The sequence below is a fragment of the Parasteatoda tepidariorum genome, chromosome 6 (assembly GCF_043381705.1).
Source record: "Parasteatoda tepidariorum isolate YZ-2023 chromosome 6, CAS_Ptep_4.0, whole genome shotgun sequence".
Classification (NCBI taxonomy): Eukaryota; Metazoa; Arthropoda; class Arachnida; order Araneae; family Theridiidae; genus Parasteatoda; species Parasteatoda tepidariorum.
The window spans coordinates 52,799,589-52,825,825 of NC_092209.1; the positions used below are offsets into that span (position 1 = coordinate 52,799,589).

Here is a 26,237-nt window from a genome sequence, read left to right on the forward strand (position 1 = left end):
AATTGCTGTTATTTATGCTATAAAATGCAAAATTCGTATCAAATAAAAAACAGTTATCTAAACAGTAGCTGATTGTCATGTAATTTTTCAAACTAAAATAGCAATTTTTGTATGTTAAAGAGTTACTATATAATTTCTACTTCACTGTTATTCATATGTTTCAGAGGGTTCTAGTTAGATTAGACTATAATATGAACATAATAATTCGGTCCATTGTTAAAGTTTTTTTTTCCAATATAATTTAAAAAGTAATATTACCGACATATTTGCTATAAATCACATAACAGTATTTATTAAAAGAAATGAAATATTAATGTATATTCTCAGTAGTTTTAATTTGCTAAACCAGGTAGTTTTTCAAGTAATAATTGTCTCTTATGTGAACTGAGGAAAAATATAATTTCCAGCTTTATTTTTTCAATTGGTAATTTTTATTTTCACTAAATGTTAAGTATCAATGTAATCATTTATATAATAACAGATTAGTACACAATTGTATGTCAACACATTATTTATTACCTTAAACTGTCTGGAATTTATTATTATAGGGTCGCGCTTGCGTAAAATTTACTATCGTGGAAATTCAGCCTTTTTGCTAATCTCATCCCTGTTTTTAGCAAAATTATTATTCTAAGAAGTGCAAACTATTAAAATATCCAAATTAATCAACAACAACACATGAGCTAAAAGATGAATTGCAAATTATAGACCAACTCTGTGTTTATGCGATGTTCTAATTTTGTAATTGTGCTGCTACTGTTTGCAACCATTTTTCGTCCTGTGCAAATTTTTATTTATTTAGTATGTTGTTGCACCACCATCACAATTTTATAATAAAGTGAACATAATAAATAGATCAATTTCTTGATAAATTTCTAGTTACTGATTGCACTTCTTTGCGCATAATAATTGATTTTATTAAATACTTTTTGTTTGACTCTATTGTTTTTAAACATCAATTCCACAGTTTAATTCCCCTGAAATTTTTATTTCTGGCATATTTAGTCACAAGTAATGCTGTCACAACTGGATCTAAGTGTTTTTTTTTTTTTGCAATTTATTTCAGTATTTTTTTGTTTTTTAAATCACTATATGAGATTGATCAGCGAGAGGCCCATAAAAGTGACAGGGCTCCCATGGGTGAGGGAAAACCTGGAATTTTCAGAGAATTTTATTTTGACCATAAAAGGGAGAGTTGCATTTTTTTTTTATAACAACCTGAACAATTCCTTCATCATACGTGGAAAATGACCAGTCTTAAAATTTTAAGTAACAATCAGTTTGTGAGATTCGAGTTAAATAATTCTGACTTCTTTGTTTCAAAAATTATTGTTTAAATAATTTGTTTATTTTAACAATCTAATTTGTTTTAAAAATGTAACATTTTAGTCAACTTTGCATGTTACTATGCTCATTCATTGATATTTTTTTGCTCAAAGTCTGATATTTGACACTACAAATAATTAAAAAAAGTCATTTCGGATGAAAAGTTACATGGTATAGATAAAATATGGTCTGGATTTTCACTGACTTTCCTTATATACCTGGAAAAGTCAGGGAATTTTGCCTTCGTAGAAGACTTTTTAATGGAACTAACCTGCATTTGTATTACATGGAGTGGAAAACCACAAAAACCTCCTGAAGTGAGTTCAGGAGTGAGATTGCATATAAGACTGGAAGCATTTTTGTATAAAAATGTAACAAATGTCTCCTTTTGCAGATATTACTTTTGGTATAATAGTCTTAATGGATTATTATTTTATTTTTAGTTGGATATTTTAGATTAACAAAGTAATATGTTTATTTTCTGAGGAATGGAGAACGAAAGCTTGCCATTTATTGCACAATGTTGCAGGAATCTTGAGGCTCACTGTGTGAATGAAATGTAAAATTAAAAAATTATCAGAATTTTTACTATTTGCTCTCAGGAACATTCATAATTAAGAAGATATAAAGTCGTGGTTGCTCAGGGGATTAGAGCGTTCGCTTCTCAATGAGGTGACCCGGGTTTGAATCCCAGCAATATCTGGTTGATAGGGATTCAGCACCCCTCACGCACCGATCTCAGTGCTGACCTAAAATATCTTCAGTAGTTGACAGATCACAGGCTAACTGTGGTAGGTTTTTGTGGTTTTCCTCTCCATTTGATGCAAATGCAGGTTAGTTCCATTAAAAAGTCTTCCATGAATGCAAAGTTCTCCCAATACTTGATCCAAGAGTTCCCTTGTCTTCTGAATTGGGTACAAAAAGTCTTTTGAGTTGAACAGTGGTAGTCCTAAACTCACCATTGAGATGGCTGTACAATGACGCTCTAATATTCACTGAAGTTTAAGATTTCAAGACCATTGAAGCATGTTATAGCGATCTCAAAGAAAATGGTCGAAGATGATTTAATGAAGAAAAAGCTATTTGAAGAACTATAGCTGGAGTGTGAAAATGCTTTCTCTTAATTTTGAATGAGGTAAGATAGTTAAATAACTTCACTTAATGTTTACGAGTAGAAATGTCACTTAAGATTTGGTTAATTTGAAAACTTTATGTAAATTGAAAGATGTCAGTTTTTTTCTTCTTACATTTTATAAGGAGGCAATTATGCAAGATTTATCTGTTTTATTTTGATTTTATAATTTTGCATCATGCATAAGATACAAATGCTCCATCATGCTCATAAATTTTATTATTTATTTATACAAATGTTACCAAATATTTGAAAAATGCATAAGTTTTTATTTAAAAATGCCTCAATGTTAAAAATTACTTCAATTTATTTAAATTCAACAGGCTTTATTTGTTGCAGCTTAAGAAAATTCCCTACCTTTACAGAAATGCAACTAAAATAATGAAAATGTATTCGAAAACTATATATATATATATATAAAAAACTAACTGAAAATTGATCCCAGAGGTAGAAGATACTTTTTTATTAGTTCAGTTCTATTACCTCTTGTAGTTAAGATAAACTCGGCATATAATATTATTAAATTTATTTTTCTATTTCAAATTAATTTTCTTCACTCTATTGAAAATGTCTTTAATAATCTTTTTTCTATTGAAAATGTTTTTGAATCTTCAAAACTTTCTAGTTAATTAGTATAATTTAATGAGTTTTTAAAATTTAAATGTCATATTTTATGTGATTAGTTTTAATTATTTGCTTGTTTTATATTTTTTTCATGCCAAACACATTAGTGTAGCTGAAAGGCCAGATTTAGATAAAATGAAAAACTTTCTACGAACATAAAATCTCAATTAAAAATATTACACTGCTTCAGAAACTACAAAACTATGAAATGTTTGAAGACACTTTCGTCTCCAGTGCTTAACTATAGATCATAATTTGCTTTACAAATCATCTGTGAATCTTAGTTTATAGTTACTTTCCAATTTGTATTCACACAATACACAAGATTTATTCGATTGTTTATGTGGAAATTCAATATAAGTGCGTGAAGCAATAGGTCACTTGTAAAGAACAAGGGACTAAGTTTTACTCCCAAGTTTAAAATAATATGCTTCTGATTATAATTAATATATTTTTAAGAATTTTTAATTAAAAAGCCAGATGCATTTTTTTGCATTATGTGTTTGATAACTTACACTTTAAAAAAAAAAAAATTTGTGAAGAACAAGGAAAGAAAACACTAAGAAATATATTCACAAAAGTGGTTTATTTCATTTAATTACAGATGAACTCTAAATATTTAAGTTTCAAACAACAAAAACAGCACATAGTTACAAATTAAGAGATGAAACTAAAACCACCTTTGTTTCGTCCGATAATACTGTTACAAAACAAAACAAAGAAATGTACTCTGCAGAAGATGGTTAAATCACAGACTAGAAGTATTTCACGTTGAGCAGATATATTTGCACATCAAATTCAAAATAAGGTCTGCATCCGTCACAACTGCCCTCAATAATCTCCTTTGGCAAGCGTGTCTTCTATCAATGTGTTTCTCCCCTCAGATAGTAAAAAAAATGCCCTTGGTATTAATTTTCACACTGGCCAAACAGAGAGAGAAAAATTAAGAAGTACGACGCGAGGGAGACGTTTGTGACTTGCAGATTCTATATACAAATGTCTTTGTTGTTGTTATCAAATAGCACGCAGCTTCTCTCGTAACTTGACTGGGTAAAATGGCTTGAAATATCGGGTGACATTAAATATATATTTTATAGCATCATCAGTCTATAAACAAACGTTGATACTGACAGATCCAGTATAGCATCACAGAATAACTTCAATGAATAAAAATGCTGTACACTTTTCTAAACACACCAACACTCTTTTTGATTGCACGATAAAACAAAGAAAAAACATCAAAAACTTTTTTTTTTTTACAAAATTAATAATAATATATCTGTACATAGTTTGTATAATAATTTACAGGAGGAAATATTTATAGTTCTGTTTGGCAAACTTAGTTAAAAAATAAAATCTAACTGCAACATCAGTATATTACATAAAATAACAGATTTAAAACGAAACCTAAATATTTATGAAATAACAGAATTTTTTAAATTTAGTTGAAACCTAAGTAACAGCTATTAAATAAGAATAAAAAATGTGTTCAATCTAATCTATGTCAAAAATTCATCAAATTTTTTTTCAAGATTATTACTTAAGCATGCAAACAGTAATTTTTAAATGTGTAACCTTTTTCTTTATGTACTTCAAAACAAATCAAAATTCTAAAATTATTCTGTAAAATGTGTAAAAGATAACAATGATTATTTTGTAAATACAGAGCAAATGCAATGATTTAGCTAGATAATAAAATAATGGAAGTAAAATTGGATTTTTACTGTGAAAGATTAAAATGAAAGTTTGTGAAATCAAAGAATGCATGTGGAATTTAGGACCATGTGAGAGTATTGTTAATTGAAGGAGTAAGTGGAGGAAGAAGTTCTTTAACACCTTCACTACTACCTACTAAAGATTCTATAGCAGCACTGCTGCTTGTGTCATTGAACAAAAAACACCCACATCTATCTGTAATAATCCTATTTCTAGCAATTATTTTTTATGCTATGACCCTTATTTAGCCACTTATTCCTCCAATTATTTTATCCAATCAATACAACTTTCCATTAAAGCAATTTTCACACACTAAAATAATTTACCAGCCATATAATCAACAAAAACATTTCCAGTATAGAAATTATTTAAGTATATTCTCCATTATAATCTACATTTTGATTAAAGTTTTGATTTAAATTAATAATAAATATTTACTCATAATTAGACACATATCTTACAGAATGCATTATTTATACTAACTATTTCCAGAGCGAGTCTAAATGCTTTAAAATTTGAACATAAAAAAAAATATTTCTTTTTTAAGGAACAAAATAAGTAATATAAATACAGCAAGCATATTTTTAAATATCACGTTTTAATGAAATAAATAAATGCAAAGAAATAAGTTCAATATTGCATATTGAGTTTTATGATATATTCTTTCATTTTGATTGCCTAGTGTTAAAATGTAACAATTGACTAACACGGAGAAAAGAAATTAATACAGACTACTCTGCTTCAAGTAATCTGAAGAAAATTATTTATTCTTCTCTCAACAATGACTCCCATTAAGTGGAATTTTCAACAAATAAACACTGTACAGGGTAAAATTTACTGGATCTTTTTTAACAAATAAATGCACTGAAAACTGCATCAACATTAAACACTGTGGATGCAACAAGTCCAGACTGAAGCCAATGACTGATCTAATATAAACAGTTTGAACCTTACAAAGATTCACTGACTACTGAAAGCTCTGCAAATGGAATCTTAATGATGGGAATTCAAATAATAGGGAGAATCGCCCAGTAATATTCTCTCCACTATGAAGTTAAAATAAAAGTTTTTTCTCAAGATGAAGTTTCCATGGACATTGTATTGCTATGGTCTTCGTTTTTCATTCTCTGTAGAGACGTTGAGGTAGAAGGTGACGTTCTGTCTGGTGATAAATGGCCTGGAGACAAGACATGGTTTTCGAGACTACCATTAGTGGGAGAGAGTCTCATGCCCAATGGATTGACCATTTCATTGGAGCCTCCAGAAACGTTAGACATAGGCAATAAAGAAGATCCTGGAGATACCATTGTGGGTGGATCCATAACTCCAAGTCCATCACGATACCTAAAAAGGATAGTAAGTTATTAATAAGAACTGCATACAAAAGCTATAAAAAACACTATCTTAAAATAATTTATATTCTTTTAATATCAGTATTTAAATATCACTGTGCATGTAGTTACAATTGAATTGTTTTAATTAATATGGGAGAAATAAAAATCTAACGAAATATTAAAAATACACATGTCAGCAATTTTATTTTTCTCATATTAATTTAAATTGAGTCTAAAGCAAATTTTGGTTTTATGCTGCTTTTAGTGTTTTTCTATTTTGACTTATTGTATTTAAAATTTTATTTTGTAATATTTATTCAATTACTTTAAGTTTGGGAGGTTTCAACCCAAATATTCTAATGGTTTTAAATTCTGGCAGTTCATAGGTGCCAAGAGAATTAAGCTAGTTTTTCTTGGTTTATTAAAATCTTTTAATCAACTTTATTTCTTCAAAGTTGCTGTTCTCTGAAAAACAAATTCTCTATCAAAAGGGATTTTTCGCTCTCTCTATTATTGAAATATTTAATTTACTACTGTTAAATGATAAACAGGTAACAGCTTCTTTGAGTTTGACATTTTTTAAAAATTTTTCAAGAAATACTTAAAGGATTACTTTATAACTTCATGCGATTTTTTATACTTTGCAATAAGATTTAAAGCTTTCAGAGGTTTGGAAGACATACCACGAATTCCGAAAGAAAACTTATATTTTTTAATACCCTATCGTACCAGAAAATCAAGATTGATTTTCTGGCATAGGGCGTTCAAAAATAATAGTTTTCTTTCATAATTAAATCTTATAAAAAATCGCATGAACTAAACATCTCTAAGGTAATATTGTCTATATATATATATTGCTTATATAATAATTGTTTCATGAGAAATTTAAAAAAATTTCAGAAATTCTAAGTGTCTCTTTTATTATTGTAGTGTAGTGTATAATCACTTTAAAATTATTCATAAGTTCAAAATATATATATATAAACATTTAGCAGTAAATTTAAATTAAGTTTTTAGAACATATAATATTTGTATTTAATCAACTACATATTTATAGTGTTATTTATAGTTAAAAATTTGTATGTAACTGACTACAAAATTCACTTAGTATAAATCCTTCCACAAAGTTTTCTTATCTTGATAAGCGTGCCATCTGGCATGAGCATTTAACTACTAACTTTCTACATAAACATTCTAACATTAATTTTAATTGGAGAAATATCTCTGGAGATAAGATCCCTGAAGATTCAATTTAAAAACCTCTTTTTTTGTGTGATCAAGAACTTGTGCCACATGATGTAAGTCAAAATACTAAAGTTGTTGGCACAAGCCTTGTGCCCACAAGGTCAAAAATATATATTATAGACATTATGTAATTTTGTAACTAAAATCTGTTTTTCTTTCTTTTTCATGTTGATAATCTATTTGCATTTGAGATTTCTTACCATAGAGTGCGCATCTCTTGCCGCCTTGACTTCATCATCTGTTTGTATTCTGAGATTCTAAGTTTCTTTCCATCGACTATGCAAGTACGTTTAGGTCTTGGTCTGTATCTGTAATCGGGGTGTTTCTCCATGTGAAGTTTACTGAGGCGGGATTGCTCTTCATAATAAGGTTGCTTTTCTCCATTAGACATAGCCTTCCAACGAGCGCCTAAGAAAAACAATTCATTACATTATTCTTGTACTTCGATAGAATACCATTAATTACTGAGCTTATAAAAATGTATACAATCAGGGTGCATAGCGTTTTTAAAAAGTGCTTATCTTCGATTTTTGTTTTTTAAAAGCCCTTTAAGGTGCTTTTTTCTTTGGGTGTTTTTAAAAAGTGCTTAATTTTCCCTTTTTCAAAATGAGATTTTTCCTTTACCATGTTGATTTTCATTACGAATTATGCAAAAAGACACAGTTCACACTGTTCTATTCAACTTTTTCACAATTAATTCAACCCCAATCTATTTCGGTGTACTGTCAGTCCGTAGCATATGAAAACGCCATTCGTTTTACACGATTCAAAATTTCCTGATTTTTGGCAATTGTTTTCAGAGTATTCAGAAATTGTTTTTATTGTTTTCAGAGTATTCAGAAATAGAATCTGAAAATGAGCGCCTTGAATAATGGTGAATAGTAATCTAGAGATAAATGTCTACTCAATAGAATTATTTTCAGTGCACTGAATAATTCAGTTAAAAAAATGATTGGCTCAATTTAAATAAATGACTTATTATCAGTTAAAAAGAAAGTTATAGGATTTATACTTTCCTAAAAATTGCCAGAATATGAGAAAAGGTGAGCAGATAAGTGTATGTTATTTATAGTTCAAGAGGAAATTATCCTGTCCAAAATAATCAAAAGTTTTTTAGGTCATGATATTTTTTTCATTTCTGTCAATTTAATACTATTTTTAAAAAATATACTGAAATTCGTTAAAATCACGGAACTAATTACTTAGCCCAAATAGTAAGAAAATCACCTTTGCAAGAGAAATTTAAAAATAAATACAAGAACTCACCCAGGATTTTCGATATATTTGAGTTGTGCATGTCTGGACAAGCTTTAAGTATTTTTCGCCGTTCATCTTTAGCCCATACCATGAAGGCATTCATTGGTCTTTTGATATGATTTTTTGGCTCTCCATCTTTCTTTGTTTGGCGAATGATTTTTGCTCCAACAAGTTTATCTATGAAATTCAATTGCGCACATTAGAATTGTAATCACTTTTATATTTATTACTTATTATTTTTCATATTCATTGATTTACTATCTATTTTATTATTCCATAATATTTTGATTCAAATAACATGCAAAATTTATCCATATCTTCGTTATAAATAATTAAATATGCAAAATCTATTAAGTATATTAGCTGCATATTACTATAAATTTGAATTAAAACTAAATTAAAAAAATAATTAATAAAATTTTTTTCTATTAACTCTAGTTACTTCAAGAATAAAAGCAAAAATTTAAAAACAATATAATGAAGTTCTAACTGGTTCAATTTGTATGAATAGTAGCTATACCTACAAATTTTATTCGCAATTAAAATTCACTTATTAGAATAATAAATTTAGTATTAATTTAAGTCAAACTGAAATAACTGGGTTAATGTAATGCTATAATCTAAAACACATTCATTAAATTTATAAATTTAAATTGAGTATAAATTAATTAAGAGAAAACCAATTATAAGAAGAATTTCAGATCCACAGATATTTTGTAAACAATCTACTGGTCATAAGTTATTTACATATTTAAAGAATTTAGTAGTCGCATTGAGAAAATATTTTATAATTACTTTTTGATGTACATTCTAAAGCTGCTACTTTAAAACTTATTGAAAAGTTATTTGTTTCTCATTAAGCTCTCAGACTGTTTAAATTATTAAATTAAAAAAAAGAAATGAAGTGCTTACTTGGAGAAGTTCCAAGATGAGAATCATGTTTCTTGTCTCCCTGGTCCATGACAGGGGATGGTATATCACAAGGTTCATGTGAATTTAATTGTGATAGGTACATATGCAGATTGAAACTTTGAAACGGTCCCCCATGTTGGGGAAGATGACTACTTGGAATTGGAGGAGACATAGCATCTTTTACTTTATCTGTTCAGAAAATGGAAATAGCTTGTTATTGTCAATGCAAATTAAAGGAACTAAACTTTGATATGCAGTAATAATATCATTTAGAACTACAGATATCTATCAACTTAATTATGTATATTATTGTGAAAAATCCTTTGCTTGTTATGCCCTACCTTTTATTGGGCTTGTCATCTTTTAGCTCAAAACTTTTAAATAACAAGAAGTTATTTAAGTAATTACCATGTACCCCCTTGCATAAGTCTATCTCTACCGTTATTTTTAATAAGGAGATAGCAAATTTTGTTGTTTGATGGTTGTGTAAGTCAACTACTGTTGATAGGTCTATTATTATTCCCGTAGACGTTGCATTTCAAATGATACTAGATGCATGACAAAATGTAGAATTTAATTCGTTAAACAGGGTTGAAGACAATTTTTTTTATTGAACTCGGCAGATGAGGATGAAGTAGAATCCATTGTTGAGCAGGATCTGTATGATGACACTGCTAACATTGTTGAATCTGACACATATGATGTTCTGCAATCTTTAAATTTGTAGCTCTATGGTATGTTTTAATTTATTTTTAATACTTTTGAATGAATAAATAAAATTTTCTTAATTTTTTTCTGAATGAAATTTAAAATATTGTTTCTAAAAAACCCTTTATATGTGATGAGAATACAATTGGTAAAAATGCCAAGTTAATTGCTTAAAACAGACATTAAAAATAGTTTTTTAAAAGGGTAAATTGATACAGAGTTATTCTTATCTACCTCATTGGGTAATGCATCAATATTTCACGATCAACAAATGTACGACTTTATTCCTAGTCTAAGTCAATCCATGAATTTGCGTAAAATTTTAGGGGTTGAAAATTTACTCGTAACCCAGAATATATAGTATTATATCCCTGAATATAACGTAATATATCTTGAAGATATGTAAAATGCACAATATTTTATTTGTTGTACATTACAATAATTTTCTTTGTTACAAAAGGCTTGTAAGAATTGACTTTACAGTTATTATATATATTAGTAATATTAAAAAAAAAAACATGATTTCAAAACGTTTTTTTCCTAAAACTACTTTTTTTTTCTTATTGTATACAAATAATTGTTAAGAATATTGCCTAAAGTTACAAATACAGACTTAGATGCTATCTACAACGAGCATAATTTTTTTAAAAATTTAATTATATAAAAATGCTTTAGTGAGTTATTTGTTAAATTATTCTGGGTGTAACTTTTTTTATTCGAATAGAACAATTAAATTTATGAGGTAAAAAAGTTATTAAAGAATAGAAATATTATTTCTACCTTGATGAGCCATCACAGTAGGGGGTCGTAAATGAAGTGGCATTGCAGGATAAGCTCCAGGCATGTAAGCAGCAGGAGTCATCTAAAAAGATAATTTAAATTCACATTATGTTATGTCATAGGGTATTGCACATTTTCTTAGCTCTCAAGCAAATAAAACTTAACAAGAATTCACAAATGAAATGATTTAACAAAGTATGTACAATACATTCATAACATAAATAAGCCAGAATATATATATATGTGTGTATATATTGACGAATATGAATTCATTTAATAATTAAGTTTTTTTTTTCAAAAATTAAAATAAAGCAGTTTTTGTGCAAGGTGATAACGGTGCATTCACTAGTGATTTTAAAACCTTAAATGCATTTATCTCAAAATAAGGTTTTCCTCATTTTACACCATCTTAAACACAATATCTCATGTTGTTTTTAAAATAATTGTCTACAATTTTTTATGAGTATTTATAATTATAACATACAGTTTTTGACCTAGACTAAGAGAAAAGATACACGCACCTTTTTGATGCCTGTTCTTACGCTAAGACAAGTGCTGTTTTTGTTGTTTTTTTTAACTTTATTGATTCCTAACTCAGTGTAAGCACTTGCTTTTTACATAATAGTTCAAAACATAGTTGATAGCCTTTTAAATAAAATCCTCAAAGGAAATGGCAAGGTTCTGGGTGATATAATTTTATTTTTTTTAGTGTGTAGCGTATATGCAAAAAAATGTCTTTATTTTTTCCTAAAAATGGATATTTAAATAAAAAAAGAATAAATTAATAATATTTTTTGTTAGTTTTATTAGTTTTTACACATAATAAAACATATAAACTAGTTTCTTAAAATTTTATTGTACTTAAAAAAAAGTTGTTAAAACTAGTCAGATACCTTAACTGTTGAACAAAAATGTCTCAAAAATCTATTTTTTTAAAGTAATAACTTCTATATATTAGAATAACTACAAATGAAACTAAATTTTCTTAAACGACGAATTTTCTTTCAATTATGCAAATGGGAAATAATTTTAAATACAAAATTTTTTAATGTGTGTATAACATATTTTAAAATGAGTTGCATTTAAAATTCATCATTACCTGCATAGGGGGAGGACCTCTTAAAACATGTGCCATTGCTGCCATTTCAGCCAGCATGTTTTGATTTCTCTGGTGTTGCTGCAAGGTGTTGGGAGACATTTGACCACTGTTATCTTGAGTTCTGTATTCTTGAGGACTCCTTGAACGTAAAGAAATTAATCAATTTAGTAAATTAAAAAAAAGATACAGATTAAAAGCAAAAAAAAAAAAAAATGTAACAGAATTTCATTTCCTAAAAAAAAAAAAAAAAAAAGTGTATCTACTATTTATTGGTCTGGCTCATTTAACTAGTTGTTGCGACAATAGATGGCACCACTCTAATTTAAATTTCATTCTAACATCGTATGCAGAAGAAAACTGTTACATTATATTCAGCCACAAAATAATAAATCTTTACAAGTTTGTATAGTATTTAAAAATAAATCCATAAATTTTTAATTTTTTTAAATAATAATCAAACATTATTTACACAATAAATTGCACGCACACATTATAATTTTACACGTTTTTAAAAAAAGTAGTTACAGTTTGGTATTCCAGGTGGCAGCACTACGATTTGACTCCGCTGAAAATTTTTTTAATTTTTTTTTTAAAATATTTTTTTCATGGAGATTATAGAAAATAGTTAAGCAAAAATAAAGCTTGAAAGAAATACTATTCGAATCTAGCAAACAAACTCAAAAAAATTTTTCAGTTCACACAAATGAATTGAATTGGGTCGTGTACTTACTTCATTTACAAATTGATTTCTTAATAGTTCAAAGTTTGAAAAAATATTGTTTTAACATGTAAAAAAGGGCATTGTATTATAGTTACATATAAAGTATATAAGAATTCATTGAAGTAAGTAAGTATCAATTTTATTAGTATAAAATCTCTAATGACTAAGTCAAAGAATTAAATTTCTTTCCTTTTAATAACCAAATTTTTTCCCTTCTTTATAAAAGAAATCAATTATAATTAAATAATTGTAGAAAGTTAATGCAGTTTAAGTTTAGAACATATTTTTTAATTTTCAAATTACTTTATGTTAAATATTTTTATAGTATCTTAGACCACAACATCTTTTTGTAAAGTTTCGAATTAAAGAAGCATAACTTAAAATTCTTACTTTTGAGCACGTTTAGATGAGCTCCTTGAAATTTTCGGTTTCGAAAGGTTAAGAGGAGCTTCGCTGTCAAGATCAGCATCGGAGCTGCTGATGCTGGGACTTGGACTGGCAATGGGTGGAGCTATAGGAGACGCCCAAGGTTGTGTCAGAGATAGCTATAAAGAAAAATATATAGCAATTACACATAAGGTAACACACTTGGGTTATATAGTGATAAACCACAATTTCAACTTCTTAAGGCGGACAACTATAATTATAATTTTAGTATAAAACCCTACTATTTCGAGATAACGTGTTTCTATGCATTATGTTATCTAGAGAAAAATTTTAAAACTTGCTAAGTATTATATGGAAATAATACTGAGGAACAGTTTGGTGTAAAAAATTGCCAAATCTTAATTTGGCAAGATTTTTTTTCTTTCACCTAGATGAAAATCATTAAAATTTATTAATAATGTTTGATCAGGATGCGTAGGCATTATTCAACAAAAAATAAGCACTTTTCAAGAACTCAAAAAATATTTTTAAGCACTTTAAAATCATAATTAGGCAGGGTTGGAAAGTTTTGGATAATTGACGGTTTTATTTGTTTTAACTGTCATGACAAAAAAAAAAAAAAAAAAAACTTTTGGCTTTGTTTTTGACAATTGTCAAAATTCATAAAATTTTAAATCATGAAAAAACGAATGGCGTTTTCATACGCTAACGACTGACAATACGCTGAAATAGATTGGGGTTGATTTAATCGTGAAAACGTTGAATAAGAACAATTGGAACTGTGTCTTTTTGCATGATTCGTAGCGAAAATCAACAAGGTAAAGAAAAAATGTAATTTTGAAAAAGGGAAAATTAAGCACTTTTTAAAAACACCCAAAGAAAAAAGCACCTTAAAGGGCTTTTAAAGAACGAAAATCGAAAATAACCACCTTTATGCACTTTTTAAATATTAATAAACAAATTACCACAGCTTTTCATTTTTAAAAAAACTGTATATCTTCTTCTTGGTGACATTTTGCACAATTTTTATAATTTAATATTTATGATAATTTCAACAATGAAATAGTTAGAAGTTTATACGGCGCAATGTTTATAATTATGTCAGTAAAACTTAAGTTTCTTTCAAACAATAATTCTAAGTATAGATATTATCAATGCACTATGAATGCATATAAATGCTTAACGAATTCAAATTAACACAAAGCGAATTTCATGAACAACAGTTCTAAGTTTCGAAGATTAAAGCATAACAAAATAAAATTTAATTCATTTTTAAAGTACTTAAGAACTTTTTTAAAGGCAAAGACACCAAGGGAATGCCACCTTATAGTTGGGTCGTTCTGCCTTCTTAGCTCATAAAATGTTAACTACATTACTTCCTGAGTGAAGCTAATAATCTTGAGTTGCGGCAGCTAAACTGGCTTTCTTGCTAAAATATGCAAAATGTATGTAAAGAGGCAAAGAGTGCTCTTGTTCTCTGAAAGTGAACACTAAATGAAGATGAATGGCGGTCGTAGTTACAGCTTACAACCTATAGAAAATTCGATTGAGAATCTCTCAGTAGAGTCATTGAAGCTGAAGTGGGGTTGCTGCGTTTCGCAATAAAGCGTTTGGCCACTCCTGGCGATGATTCGATTGGATTGTTCTTAATTACTACGGAAATAGAATATTTTAATTCCACGAATTGAAATCACATCACCAAGGAGGTGAATTATAAGTATGTGCAATTATCGTCTGCAATTGGATCATCCATTTCTTGTGTGATTTTTAAGCATTATCAAAAATATTGTTGTTAATTGTTTCATTATGATGCAGCTAAATCTCGATTGTCTTATCTGCTCTTGACTTATTCGTGATTTTATTCAACAGCATTTTACATATACAAAAAATGCAAGAGTAATTAACTTTTAATACAATCAGTATTTTGTTCATTTGAAATTTTGTTAGAGTCATTATATTGTTCGATTTTGTTCAACGATATTTTAACAGGGCAACCCTCAACATTTTCATTGTTTTCCTGAATATTTTAATTAATTAATCAACTTTTTACTTTGCATTGATAAATTGTTTTTCAAAAACAATTAAATACCTTGAATTACCGTGAGTTTACTGTATTACGAGGAAGGTGAGTTTTTTACTGTATTGCGAAGTCCCAAATGAATATTTTATGTTAGTTATATTAAATGTTATGCATAAGTAATATGTATATTTTTCTATAAATTAAGAAATGGTATTTTAACACGATAAACACATTTCAGACAATTTTGAGGATTACTTGTGAAATCGAAATCGTGTCTTTCGACTACACGGATAATCGTGACTGTACTTTATTACAGGATGCAAAGAAAATAGATTATGATTACCAATCTGTAAATGTATTGGAAAAAGTAATATGCATATTTTAAATTGAAAATTAGTTGCACTTGATATCAAAAAAAGCTCAATGCTTTGTTTTGATATTTCTGATATTTTGACATTTCATATAATTTTGTGGATTACTTGTGAAATCGAAATCGCGTCTTTCGACTAGATGGATAATCGTGAATGTACTTTATTATAGGATGCAAAGGAAACAGATTATGATTACCAATCTGTAAATGTATTGGAAAAAGTAATATGCATATTTTAAATTAAAATTTAGATGCACTTGATATAAAAAAAAAGCTCAATGCTTTGTTTTAAAAATTAATAAAGCCTCATTTGATAAATGAAACTATTCATCAAATTAAGTTCTACATGCTATCTACGACATTTAAAATTATCTGTGCAATTCGTTGATTTATATGTTATTTTATATGCATTGACTATCCAGTAGTTTTAATTCCTTAGGCAATCTATTCATTAGTTAGGATTTTAAATCCACGGAAAAAAATAACATCGAAATATAAACGAAAGAGCACGGATTTCAATTAGAATAAAAATAATAATCCCATCTATCTTTTAGAAAAATATTGCTGCAACACGTAATTCAACAAATATAAAGAACACAAAAAAAGTAACATAAATCTTCCGATTCCTATGAGTTTGCTACTTATGTTGGCAATATTAGCATTACATAAATCATAAAATAAATCATATAATTAATGTGAAGATATATTAGACACCTACGCCTTCCTCACAGATCTCTTCTTTTATGAGTTGTTTATGCTGACCTTGTAGTAATATCTTATTATCAAAAAATTGAAAAAAAAAAATTCGTAATGTACATAATCTTTATATTTTGTTTCATAAAAACCAACGATCAACAATTCGGAATCGTGTAAGATCTCAATATTTTTTTTAAGTAACATATCGGGAAACTGAATTAATTATATATGTAATTTTTAATGTTAATTCCTTCATTTAATATAAAATATTATTACTAAAAATTAGCAAATTTATCCTTTCATAAATAGTGGCATGATTCTTGAGTACTTTAAAACGTTTATTAAAATAACGGTATTAAGAAAGTGAAAGTTATAAATAGTATTATACTATTAAAAATATTAGTCCATATTGCACAATAATATTGAGCCTCAAATGTGGTTTAAATTTGTTTTAATCTTGATAAGAAGTTAATTAAAATCTTAAGATCCACTAGATATTATTGTTAACGTGAGTTATCTGAGGTAGTAACATTTCTCTTTCTTTTCTACTTTTCGATTTTACGTCTTTTTTTCCCTTCTGATTTTATGTATTTGATAATTATTTGCTCATAAATAACAATGATTTAAATTAAAATTACTCCCTTATACTGTTTGGAAGTGTTTACAATATAAAACCCAATCTTTTAGTTCTAGCAAAACATTTTTTCTAACAATCATTAAGCAAAACATCTAACAAAACATTATTAATCCTGGTTCAATGCATATCAATAATTTTAACCCTTAATTGACCATAAGAGCGGCATGGGACATTTGCTCACTCAATCCAATGCAACGTATACAGCTGCGAAAATTCTTTTTAATATTTATATCACTCAAATTGTTTTGATATCAACAACTAATTTAATGAATATAAATAACCATACGCATATTTATTATAATTACAACAATTTGGAAGTAAATTAGAAATTCTTCCGCGACGTACAGAAAGTACAAAATTAAATAAAAATACAAAGCTCAAGAAAATGTAAGCAAGATCAAGTATTTTTTCATACTTATTAGTTAAAATTTTAAGCAAAATATACTTACATAAAATAATGACTGCGGACTCAAAAGCATTTTTATACGCAAAAAAGTTCTAACAACTAAAAAAAGTTATAAAACTAGTGAAAAGAGGGAGTAATAAGAGAAACGGCTATTCTTCCATGCTGATGTAGAAAGGAACTGAACATGAAACAACTGATCTGAATTTGCATGCATGTGATCAGCCATGAAACACTATTGGTGCAGCTGCAGGAACAAAAACATTGGACGAAAGAAGAAAGGAGTAAAAAATTTATTGGTCATTGGGGGACAGTTAAACCCCTTGGGCTGCCCTTGTGTCGTGTCATCTTACAGCAGTGGGTTACAGGAAATACAATTATACTACCCTGGGAACAATTTTATCTAAGGTTTGGGGATGGGATCTATTCTGCCTTTAAAATGTCACACGGATTGTTTATTCAGTTTCTTGGAAAAGTGTTAGGCATCTTTCAACACTCAGAGACATAAATTTAAAGTTTGTGACATTTACTCGACTTTTGGAATAAGCGATTTGATCTAAGAATGATGGAAGGAATATTACTCTTTTCTATTTCTATCAGTTAAACTATATTTACCATGTCGCCTTAAAGAATTATCTGAGCTTTAAAATGGACAAATAGCTAAATTATTTTAAAAGTTAATAAAACTTTTTTAAAAAATCGCCAATTAGGCGAGATTTTTCAATCTAGAAGATGTCAATCTATAATTCTCAATTTCAAATCATCTACAAACTTAGTCTTAAGACAGCAAGAAAAATAATTGTTAAATATATTGGACGAAAAACTGAAAGATCAGGAGATAATTGTTCTAAAATTCTAAGCTAAAATCCGAAAGCATTTATTTTTATTCCATAATTCCTTAATATATATATTTACGTAATATATTCTATGCTACTCTAATAATCTGCAGTTTAAATTGTTTCACAAAAGAAAACTTTAACAAACGTTATGAGATGGCATCTACAAACTTAGTCTTAAGACAGCAAGAAAAATAATTGCTAAATATATTGGACGAAAAACTGAAAGATCAGGAGATAATTGTTCTAAAATTCTACGCTGAAATCCGAAAGCATTTATTTTTAAACCATACTTCCTTAATATATATATTCACGTAATATATTCTATGTTACTCTAATAATACTATAACCTGCAATTTAAATTGTTTCATAAAAGAAAACTTTAACAAACGTTATGAGACGGCATCTACAAACTTAGTCTTAAGACAGCAAGAAAAATAATTGTTAAATGTATCAGACGAGTAAGAACGACGCTGCAAATTTTGAAAACAGAAGCAAGGGCCTTTATTAAGACCAAAATTGCTAGCTTGCGGCATCAAGTACTAAAAGTGAATCACTACAACCTCTGGTTTTAGTCATTGATGTCGAATTAAGAAGCTAAGTGAAGAATTGTAGCCGACCGAACATCAAATATTTACACCATAGAACAGCGAGTGAATGACGATTATTAGCAGTCCAAACATGAAATTTTAATCGCCAACGAACAATAAGCAGCACTCCGCCATAAACCCCTGCCTCATTAATATCAGGGGCCTTTGAGGCCAATTAAATAACACCCCGACCACAAACAGCCGACACAGTCATAATTTTCGCCATTTGCGAGTTTCCCTTTGCCCATTATGGGTCCAAAAGCCATCTTTTGTTTTCGCACTAAAAATCATTTAAGGCTGAGTTTTGGCGAAGTTTTTGTATTCCCGTTATGGCAACGATGCGATGAATCTTTGTTTCAAAGATTCTTTTTGTACTTCGGTCTGCGAAATCAAATGGCAAGCTATATTTTTTCCGTAAAACATTCGTGTGATTCAATTGCTTCAGGGGTATTTTAATATTCATGAAGAAAGACAATTGTTATTTAAGATTATAAGAAGTGTAAAAGTACGCTTTCTAAGTTTTATTAGCTCCATTAAAAATATTTTTTTTTTTTCAAAACAAAAGTGTTAAACTATGATAATGTTTATATTTAAAGTAAAAGACTAATTTAAATGTCTATTATTAATGTTTATTTTAATTATATTAAAATGTAAGAGACAAATTAAATGTTTATATTTAATTTGTCTCTTACTTTAAATATAAATGAAATGTTTATATTTAAAGTTAGAGACAAATTAAATCATTACATATGTAGAATGATAATCTATTGCATTATTTCACATTAATATAATTCTTATAAAAGATAGCTTCAAAGAAATTATTTTTATTTAATTATGGATTTAATTAACTTGATTAAATGCGTAAGAGAATATTTCCGATTTCAGAGTACTTAAGTAATGTAGAAAAAGTTTTAAAAGTTCATAAATTTAAAAAAAAAATGTACTGGTTATTTATTGATTTTACTATCAGTTTACACGAACAAATAGGTCTATTGAATGGGTTAAATAAAAACTTAAAATAAAAAAACTATTTCATTAGTTTAAAAAAAAATTATTGAAGAGATAATTCTTGTTCAACATAAAAATTTACAATAAAAAGTGATACTAACATCAGAATTAAATACAAAAATTAAATTATTGAAAACTATTAACATTTTCTAAGTTGAAATTTTCTTTCTCTTTCTTTTGGTACTTTAAAAGGACTCTATACAGCGGAAGAAACTTTTCATGAGAAATTCTGTTTCTTCTCCATTGGTTATTTAAAATTTAAACTCAAAATAAACCATTAAAGTTTCAAAAAGCTGAAATTTTTTTCCCTCCAAAATATTAAAATGCAAATAAATTATAGCAAGATCACTTCTCCACTGCGTAAATCTGCTATTATTTGTTTGCCTTTTGGTACTTCGAAAAAAGAATTTTTTAGTTTTTGAAACTTCATGCTTTACTCTATGTTTACCTGAACTCATTTTTCCAATATTTTAATTTTAAATAACTAATGTAACTAAAACAGATTTTGCCGTGAAGCATTTCCCGCGTGGTATAGCGTCTTCTTATTGTTCATTCGGTGGCGTTAATTTAATAATAATTCGGAAAACTATAACCAAACGATCATTTCATTTCATAACCGTCCTTGAACAGCTGATCAAATTTTTGGGGTTTATGACTGCTAATGTTCAACTCCGTAGCCTTGTAATTTTGAACCAAATCCAGAAGTCAAGGGAACAACTAGATCAAAATTTGGGAGAAATTTGCCTTCGTAGAGAACTTTTTGATGGAACTAACCCGCATTTGCGTTACATGGAGACGAAAATCTCCCATGGTTAGCCTGACGGCAAAGGGACTCCAACCAATGATCTGTCTACCACTGAGGACACTGTGGTCCGTGCAAGCCGGTTGCGGAATTCGTATCGACCTGTCATCGCTGTGATTCGAACCCCTGAACCACTACGGCTCCTACTAAATTAACAATGAACTAAGTAATGAGTGGGAGACGATATTCAAAAATGAAGTGTGAGCCATGGTGAACTAAGAAATATAGCTCTCGCCTTCCAATGAGGAGACCCAGGTTCGAATACTAGCCATGACTGCTTGATACGAATTCACGGACTACAGAACTGACGTTAAATATCCTCAATGGTAGACGGATCCCCCTTGCCGTCAGGCTAATCATGGGAGGTTTTTCTCTCCATGTAACGCAAATGCAGGTTAATTCCATAAAAAAGTCCTCCCCGAAGGAAAAATATCTCCCAATACTTAATCCAGGAGTTCCCTTGTCTTCTGAATTGGGTTCAAAATTCCAAGGCTAAGCAGTTGGACATTGGAAGACGTAAACTCAAAATTAGGTTCGATGTTCAACTACGGTTTAAAAAAAATAATATAAGAAGTGTTCTCATTATAATTATTAATTTAAGTATGAAAGTTTTAAATGCAACTCACCCCTGAAGGAGAATTATTCGCTGTTCGCCTATTTATTGCAGTGGTAGGTTGAGGCCTAAGTGGGCCTGCACTACTTGTAGGTGGATTCAGAGTCAAATGGCTGCCATCAAACATAGGCAAATAAGATCCCATCATTCCCTTATTTATGGAATTACCATTTATCTGACGCTATAAAAAATTAATATTAATTAAACTCTTTGTTGATAAGAGAATTTGAAATTTATTACTGTGACGAAATTGTTTAAGTGATCAGAAAATTATTTCATTTCAAATTTTTCTTAAAGATAATACAGAAATGTACATCTCGGTTATATCCGTTTATCGGTTAAAGTCGGTAGCTCTCGGTTAAAGCTATGAAGTCGGTAGGTGAATATTTCAACTCCGACTCTGAGTAGTCTTATGACCTCGACTCCTTATTATATTCAATAAAAAAAATTTTAACGAATCGAAGAAAAATATTAATGATATAAAAATGCCAATAATAATTAATACAATTCAATTTTTAGCATGTATGTTTTTGTATGTATGTATGCTTAGTATGTATGATATTTTAATTTAAATTATAAAACGCAATAAATGAAGATATAAATTTTAAAAAAAATATACGTGCAACACGAGAACAACGTGATATCCATATCTGGCACATACTCCCACACATGTAAGCATTTCCACACAAGAAGAAAATTCTTCAAAAATATCCACACCATGAATTATTTTCCATAAGACAATGTCATCTTATTCAAAAACATTTTTATTGGATATCCATAAACTAAAAAACTATAAAAAATGACGAATTGTATTCATTTGTATTGCTTCTTAATTAACTTAGCAACTCAGCTAAATATGAATTGGTCTTTGAAATTATCGAATTAATAGTAACTTATTAATAACTTCTCAATCAATATAAATTTTTCAATAGCTTCAAAATTATTCTCACTTTTTTTTCAGAAGTTCAACTAAACAAAGGCTCAACAACGTTCAAATGTATATTAAGTTTGTGATAAATTATAATTAAAATAATTGTAATAATACCAATTTGAGTCATATAATTATAAATATTTGTCTAAATAATACTTATTAGATTAAAAAAAAGAACAGAATCGAGCAAACTTTTAAGACTCTACGGCTTTGGTTAAATATATGTATATCTGTTATATACAGCATTTTTTTTTTTTTTTTAACTGCTTAGGGACGCAACAAACATATATTGCGCAGTGGAGAAAGTAAGAAAGATGTCATTACATTCGGGCTACAAAGCTGCGCAGTGAGAGTTTATATGGAAGATGACCTTACGTTTGAACCACTAAAGAATCAAATTTATTGTTTATGATAACCCGTGTTGAGACCTTCTCCCTTCTAGGAAGTAAAGGCCGAATGCGGCTATACTGCGTCAAACTCAAAAGGAAAAAAATTGCGACAATTAGTTTTCAAATAAGTACTGGAAAGGTTACTAGGGTACCTCAGGATACCGTATTTACCTGACGATAAATCTCTAGATCAATTAATTGATTTAAAATGTTTAAGGTAAGCCTAAAATCTGCAATCCGTCATTGAAAATTTTAGGCCGAAACGTTTATGGTATTTAGTTACCTCAAGTTCGTGTATTTGCTGTTCTTGATGAAAGAGTTGCTGCTGTTGCCTTTCAATCAGAGCTTGTCGTTCTCTTTGTTCGGCGCTATTTCTTTCGAGATTCTCCGCCATCTGCAAATGAAGAAAATCGCATTTAAAATCAACACGTTATTCTTATGATTTTTTTTCTTCATATAACATGATAGTTTATAATGACTTATTGCAGTCTTAAAATTTACTTAAAACCAAGTTACATGGCTAGTTTATTTAATTGAATTGAATTAATTTATCGTATAGGGAATCGAATCATGCAAACAATAAGGTGGTTACATATAAAATTTTTCCAAAAAATTGGCGATTTGAATAATTATGTTGTTTGCTTTTTGTTGTTTGCTTTTATGTTGTTTGCAAACAGGAATTTGTAAATTATTTTTTTTACATGATCAATTTGATTATTAACCCTTTCGCGCTGACTGTCACAAATACGTGCCAGCATAAAACCGTATCAACCAGGGTAAAAAGATAAAACTGGTAATCAAAGTAATTCTTTAACAGTTTATTTGTGGCGGAGTTATAATTGTTTGATTTATTTAATTCACCATTACTTTGTTCAAAATAAAACTATTTAGTTATACTTTGAATTAACATAGATTATATATATATGATTAAACTAACAATAATTAAAGTAAAAGCAAAGTAAGTCTGTCAAATTAGAAACGACTACATTTAAGTTACCGTTTTTTATTTAATTACGTCCTGATCCTGATTTTGTACGAATGCTTTTCTGAATCACCCGTCCCCAAGGGGTTAATAGTCAATATAATATTGATAAATCGATGACATTACATGAAACTAGTCCGTAATCTTAAGAGTCAGTCTCAATAGTAGTCAGTACTAGTACTAGTCAGTAATCTTATGAACAAAAAATTACATATATAAATAACAGAAGATAGATAATTTTATTTAGATTACAGAATTAAAGACTGTAAAATAAAATTTATCTGAGAAAAACTAACTAAGATGGGTGCAAATAAATTCAATAAAGCTGATTAAATGTAAAATTCTGTGTTGTCATAGTTACATAGGCATCGTTCAAATATAAACTTTTATTTACAGATTTTTTTTCGAGATTTTTTTACAGAATATCCAGTTATAATTCGACATTATGAATTTCGCTAATTCACATTATCATATGAACTAAATTCCGGATTTCAATATGAAATTCAGTCACGAAAATTCTAATAAAAATTAATTGTAGAAACTAAAATTTTGCCAACTATTAATTTTCATTGAGAAAACGAGGGACCTGAGGCTAAATTTCGTGGTAAAAATGGATGGATGTCAACTACCATTTTTCTGTTCACAGATTTATTATCAAAGTAAATTAATTTAAACGAAAAGTATCAACAAATTTAAATATTCTAAGAATGTTTGTAGTAATGTATCGAACGTGATTGTTGGTTTTGAAACATTTTTCTTTCTGTTGCTCCATCTTATTTTTTGACCTTAAAAAAACTTTTTATGGATTTTCGGGTATCTTTGAGGTTTGGGCAACACAGCTGTTTGGGTTGTAAACATGGATATCACAAAGTTTTCATTGTGTCGAACTCTAGTGGGTGTAAGAGTGCATCGTAAAAATTTACACCAAAACTTCTGAGACGAAAATTGTCTTTCTGCGAAAAAAAAAAATTACAGTCTAATTATGACACTAACGGGTTTGGGTTATAAACAGCCACCCAACCACACATTTATTTCTTTTCTTGGGTATCTGATTACTAAAAAACAAAATAAAGAGTATAACTCGATTTACGACTTTGAGAAATTGCTGAGAAAATGTAAACTGTATCTCCCGTTTTGTTGATCCAACACATAATTACACTTCAATAGGACGTCTACGGGTAAGATAGAACGATATCAAATTCTTAAAAAAGAATTAAAAAATAAAGAATCTGAGTGTGGGAGTAAGGGAAAAATAAGTCCATAATGCTTACATCTCCAAGTCATTATCACGAGATAGTAACTTTTTTTTCCTTCTTCATAATGATGGAATGCTTATCTTTACCATTGCTAGCCCTTTGTCTGTCATCAGAACCAGGGTAAACAATGACTCTCGCGAAGATTTTTTGTTAAGTTTACTGCCACTTGCCGGTTGACCTCAGTGACCTCCAACGAGAAATTATATCCAACAGAATAATTCTGCGGAGCACCAGTGGAATCTAATTACAAGCTATGTAGAGATGTTTATGTCTTCGAAAATTATCGTTTGGCGTTGCCATTGTTCCAAAGAAGGAATTATTTTTCTTAAACTTTTTTATTAAACTGGTGGCCACATTTGTATCTTAGTGGTGTGTGAGAGAGGGTGAAAGTTTATATTCTTTGTTTTTGCTTACTTATTTTTTTACGCCGCCATTTCCGCTGCTTAAATAATAAAACTTTTGTTAGAAACTTTCTTTGGTGGTTTATATTCAGCGGGGATGCGCGCCTTAAACAATGTGTTCAGTCATTTCAAACTGATCAACACTCGAACGGAAGACCACACAAAAGAGATTGTTTTAACAAGAATTCGGGGCGCAGTCACGTAGTGTGGTTGATGACGTAATTTGATGTTCCTAATAACATCAATCAACATTCAGTGATTAGGAATCTAATCACAATTCAATTTTTTGTGCTTCTAACTTCAAAGGGACGATACAGATATTTTGAAATGTCAAACGGAAATACTTAATCAGATTAATGCATAACATTCACAATTATTCTTTTATTTCTCGCTTTGCGATGACTGATGAAAGAAATTTTTTTCTCAAAAAAGTAGATACTTTTCAAAATACTAATGCCATAAAAGCTCATTAGAATGTTTTGTAGAAATTGGAAATATATTTTATTAACCAAGAATAAAAGCTCCGATCTTAATATTGATTAATAGATATAAGTACCAATAATTAAATACAAAATCTTTTCTTTTCTTGCTCATAAAGTTGGAATTAATTGTTTAAATTATGCATAAAAGTTCCATCCTTTTAATTTCAATTTAGTTTGGTTCATTGGCGTTTGTTTGTAGTGTCATATCTGCCAGAACTGGGTATTATACGAAACTTTTTTAAAAATTTATAATCAACTCCATTTTTTTAAAATTACTCCATCTATTATAATTGGGGCACCTTTCGAACTACTAATAATTAAGACTTCATAAAACGTTAGAAGTTATTGCTGTCAGTCACATCAAATTTAAAAAAATAGTCGAGACAGTTTGAAAAGTAGCCATTTTTATAAAATTCGACTTACGTTGATTGTTTGAGCAAACAATATAGAAACTCAGGGTTATTAATTGCATCAAGTTTAAATAGGTCGTCGGGACAATTAGAAAGGTGAATATTTAAAAAAATTCGACTTGCGTTAATTGTGTGAGAAAATAACATAGGAACGTTTAGTTATTAGTTGA

At 28.7% G+C, this 26,237-nt stretch overlaps 1 protein-coding gene across 9 annotated transcripts in view; it reads right to left on the bottom strand.

The window, feature by feature from the left end:
- Positions 1-3,649: 3,649 nt before the first annotated feature.
- The window catches only part of LOC107438641 (transcription factor Sox-13), a 555,886-nt gene continuing 533,298 nt past the window's right edge, over positions 3,650-26,237 (bottom strand). For 7 of the 9 annotated variants that reach the window (XM_071182379.1, XM_071182380.1, XM_071182382.1 and 4 more), the window contains 9 exons: positions 22,820-22,930; positions 21,230-21,397; positions 13,245-13,399; positions 12,134-12,272; positions 11,035-11,116; positions 9,547-9,735; positions 8,644-8,811; positions 7,578-7,785; positions 3,650-6,142 (listed from right to left, as the gene is read on the bottom strand). In XM_071182379.1, the coding sequence (XP_071038480.1) occupies positions 5,872-6,142; positions 7,578-7,785; positions 8,644-8,811; positions 9,547-9,735; positions 11,035-11,116; positions 12,134-12,272; positions 13,245-13,399; positions 21,230-21,397; positions 22,820-22,930 (1,491 nt within the window). In that variant the 3' untranslated portion in view covers positions 3,650-5,871. Of the gene's footprint in view, positions 6,143-7,577; positions 7,790-8,643; positions 8,812-9,546; positions 9,736-11,034; positions 11,117-12,133; positions 12,273-13,244; positions 13,400-21,229; positions 21,398-22,819; positions 22,931-26,237 lie in introns of all 9 variants that reach the window. The other 2 variants (XM_071182377.1, XM_043048099.2) reach the window with 2 other exon arrangements.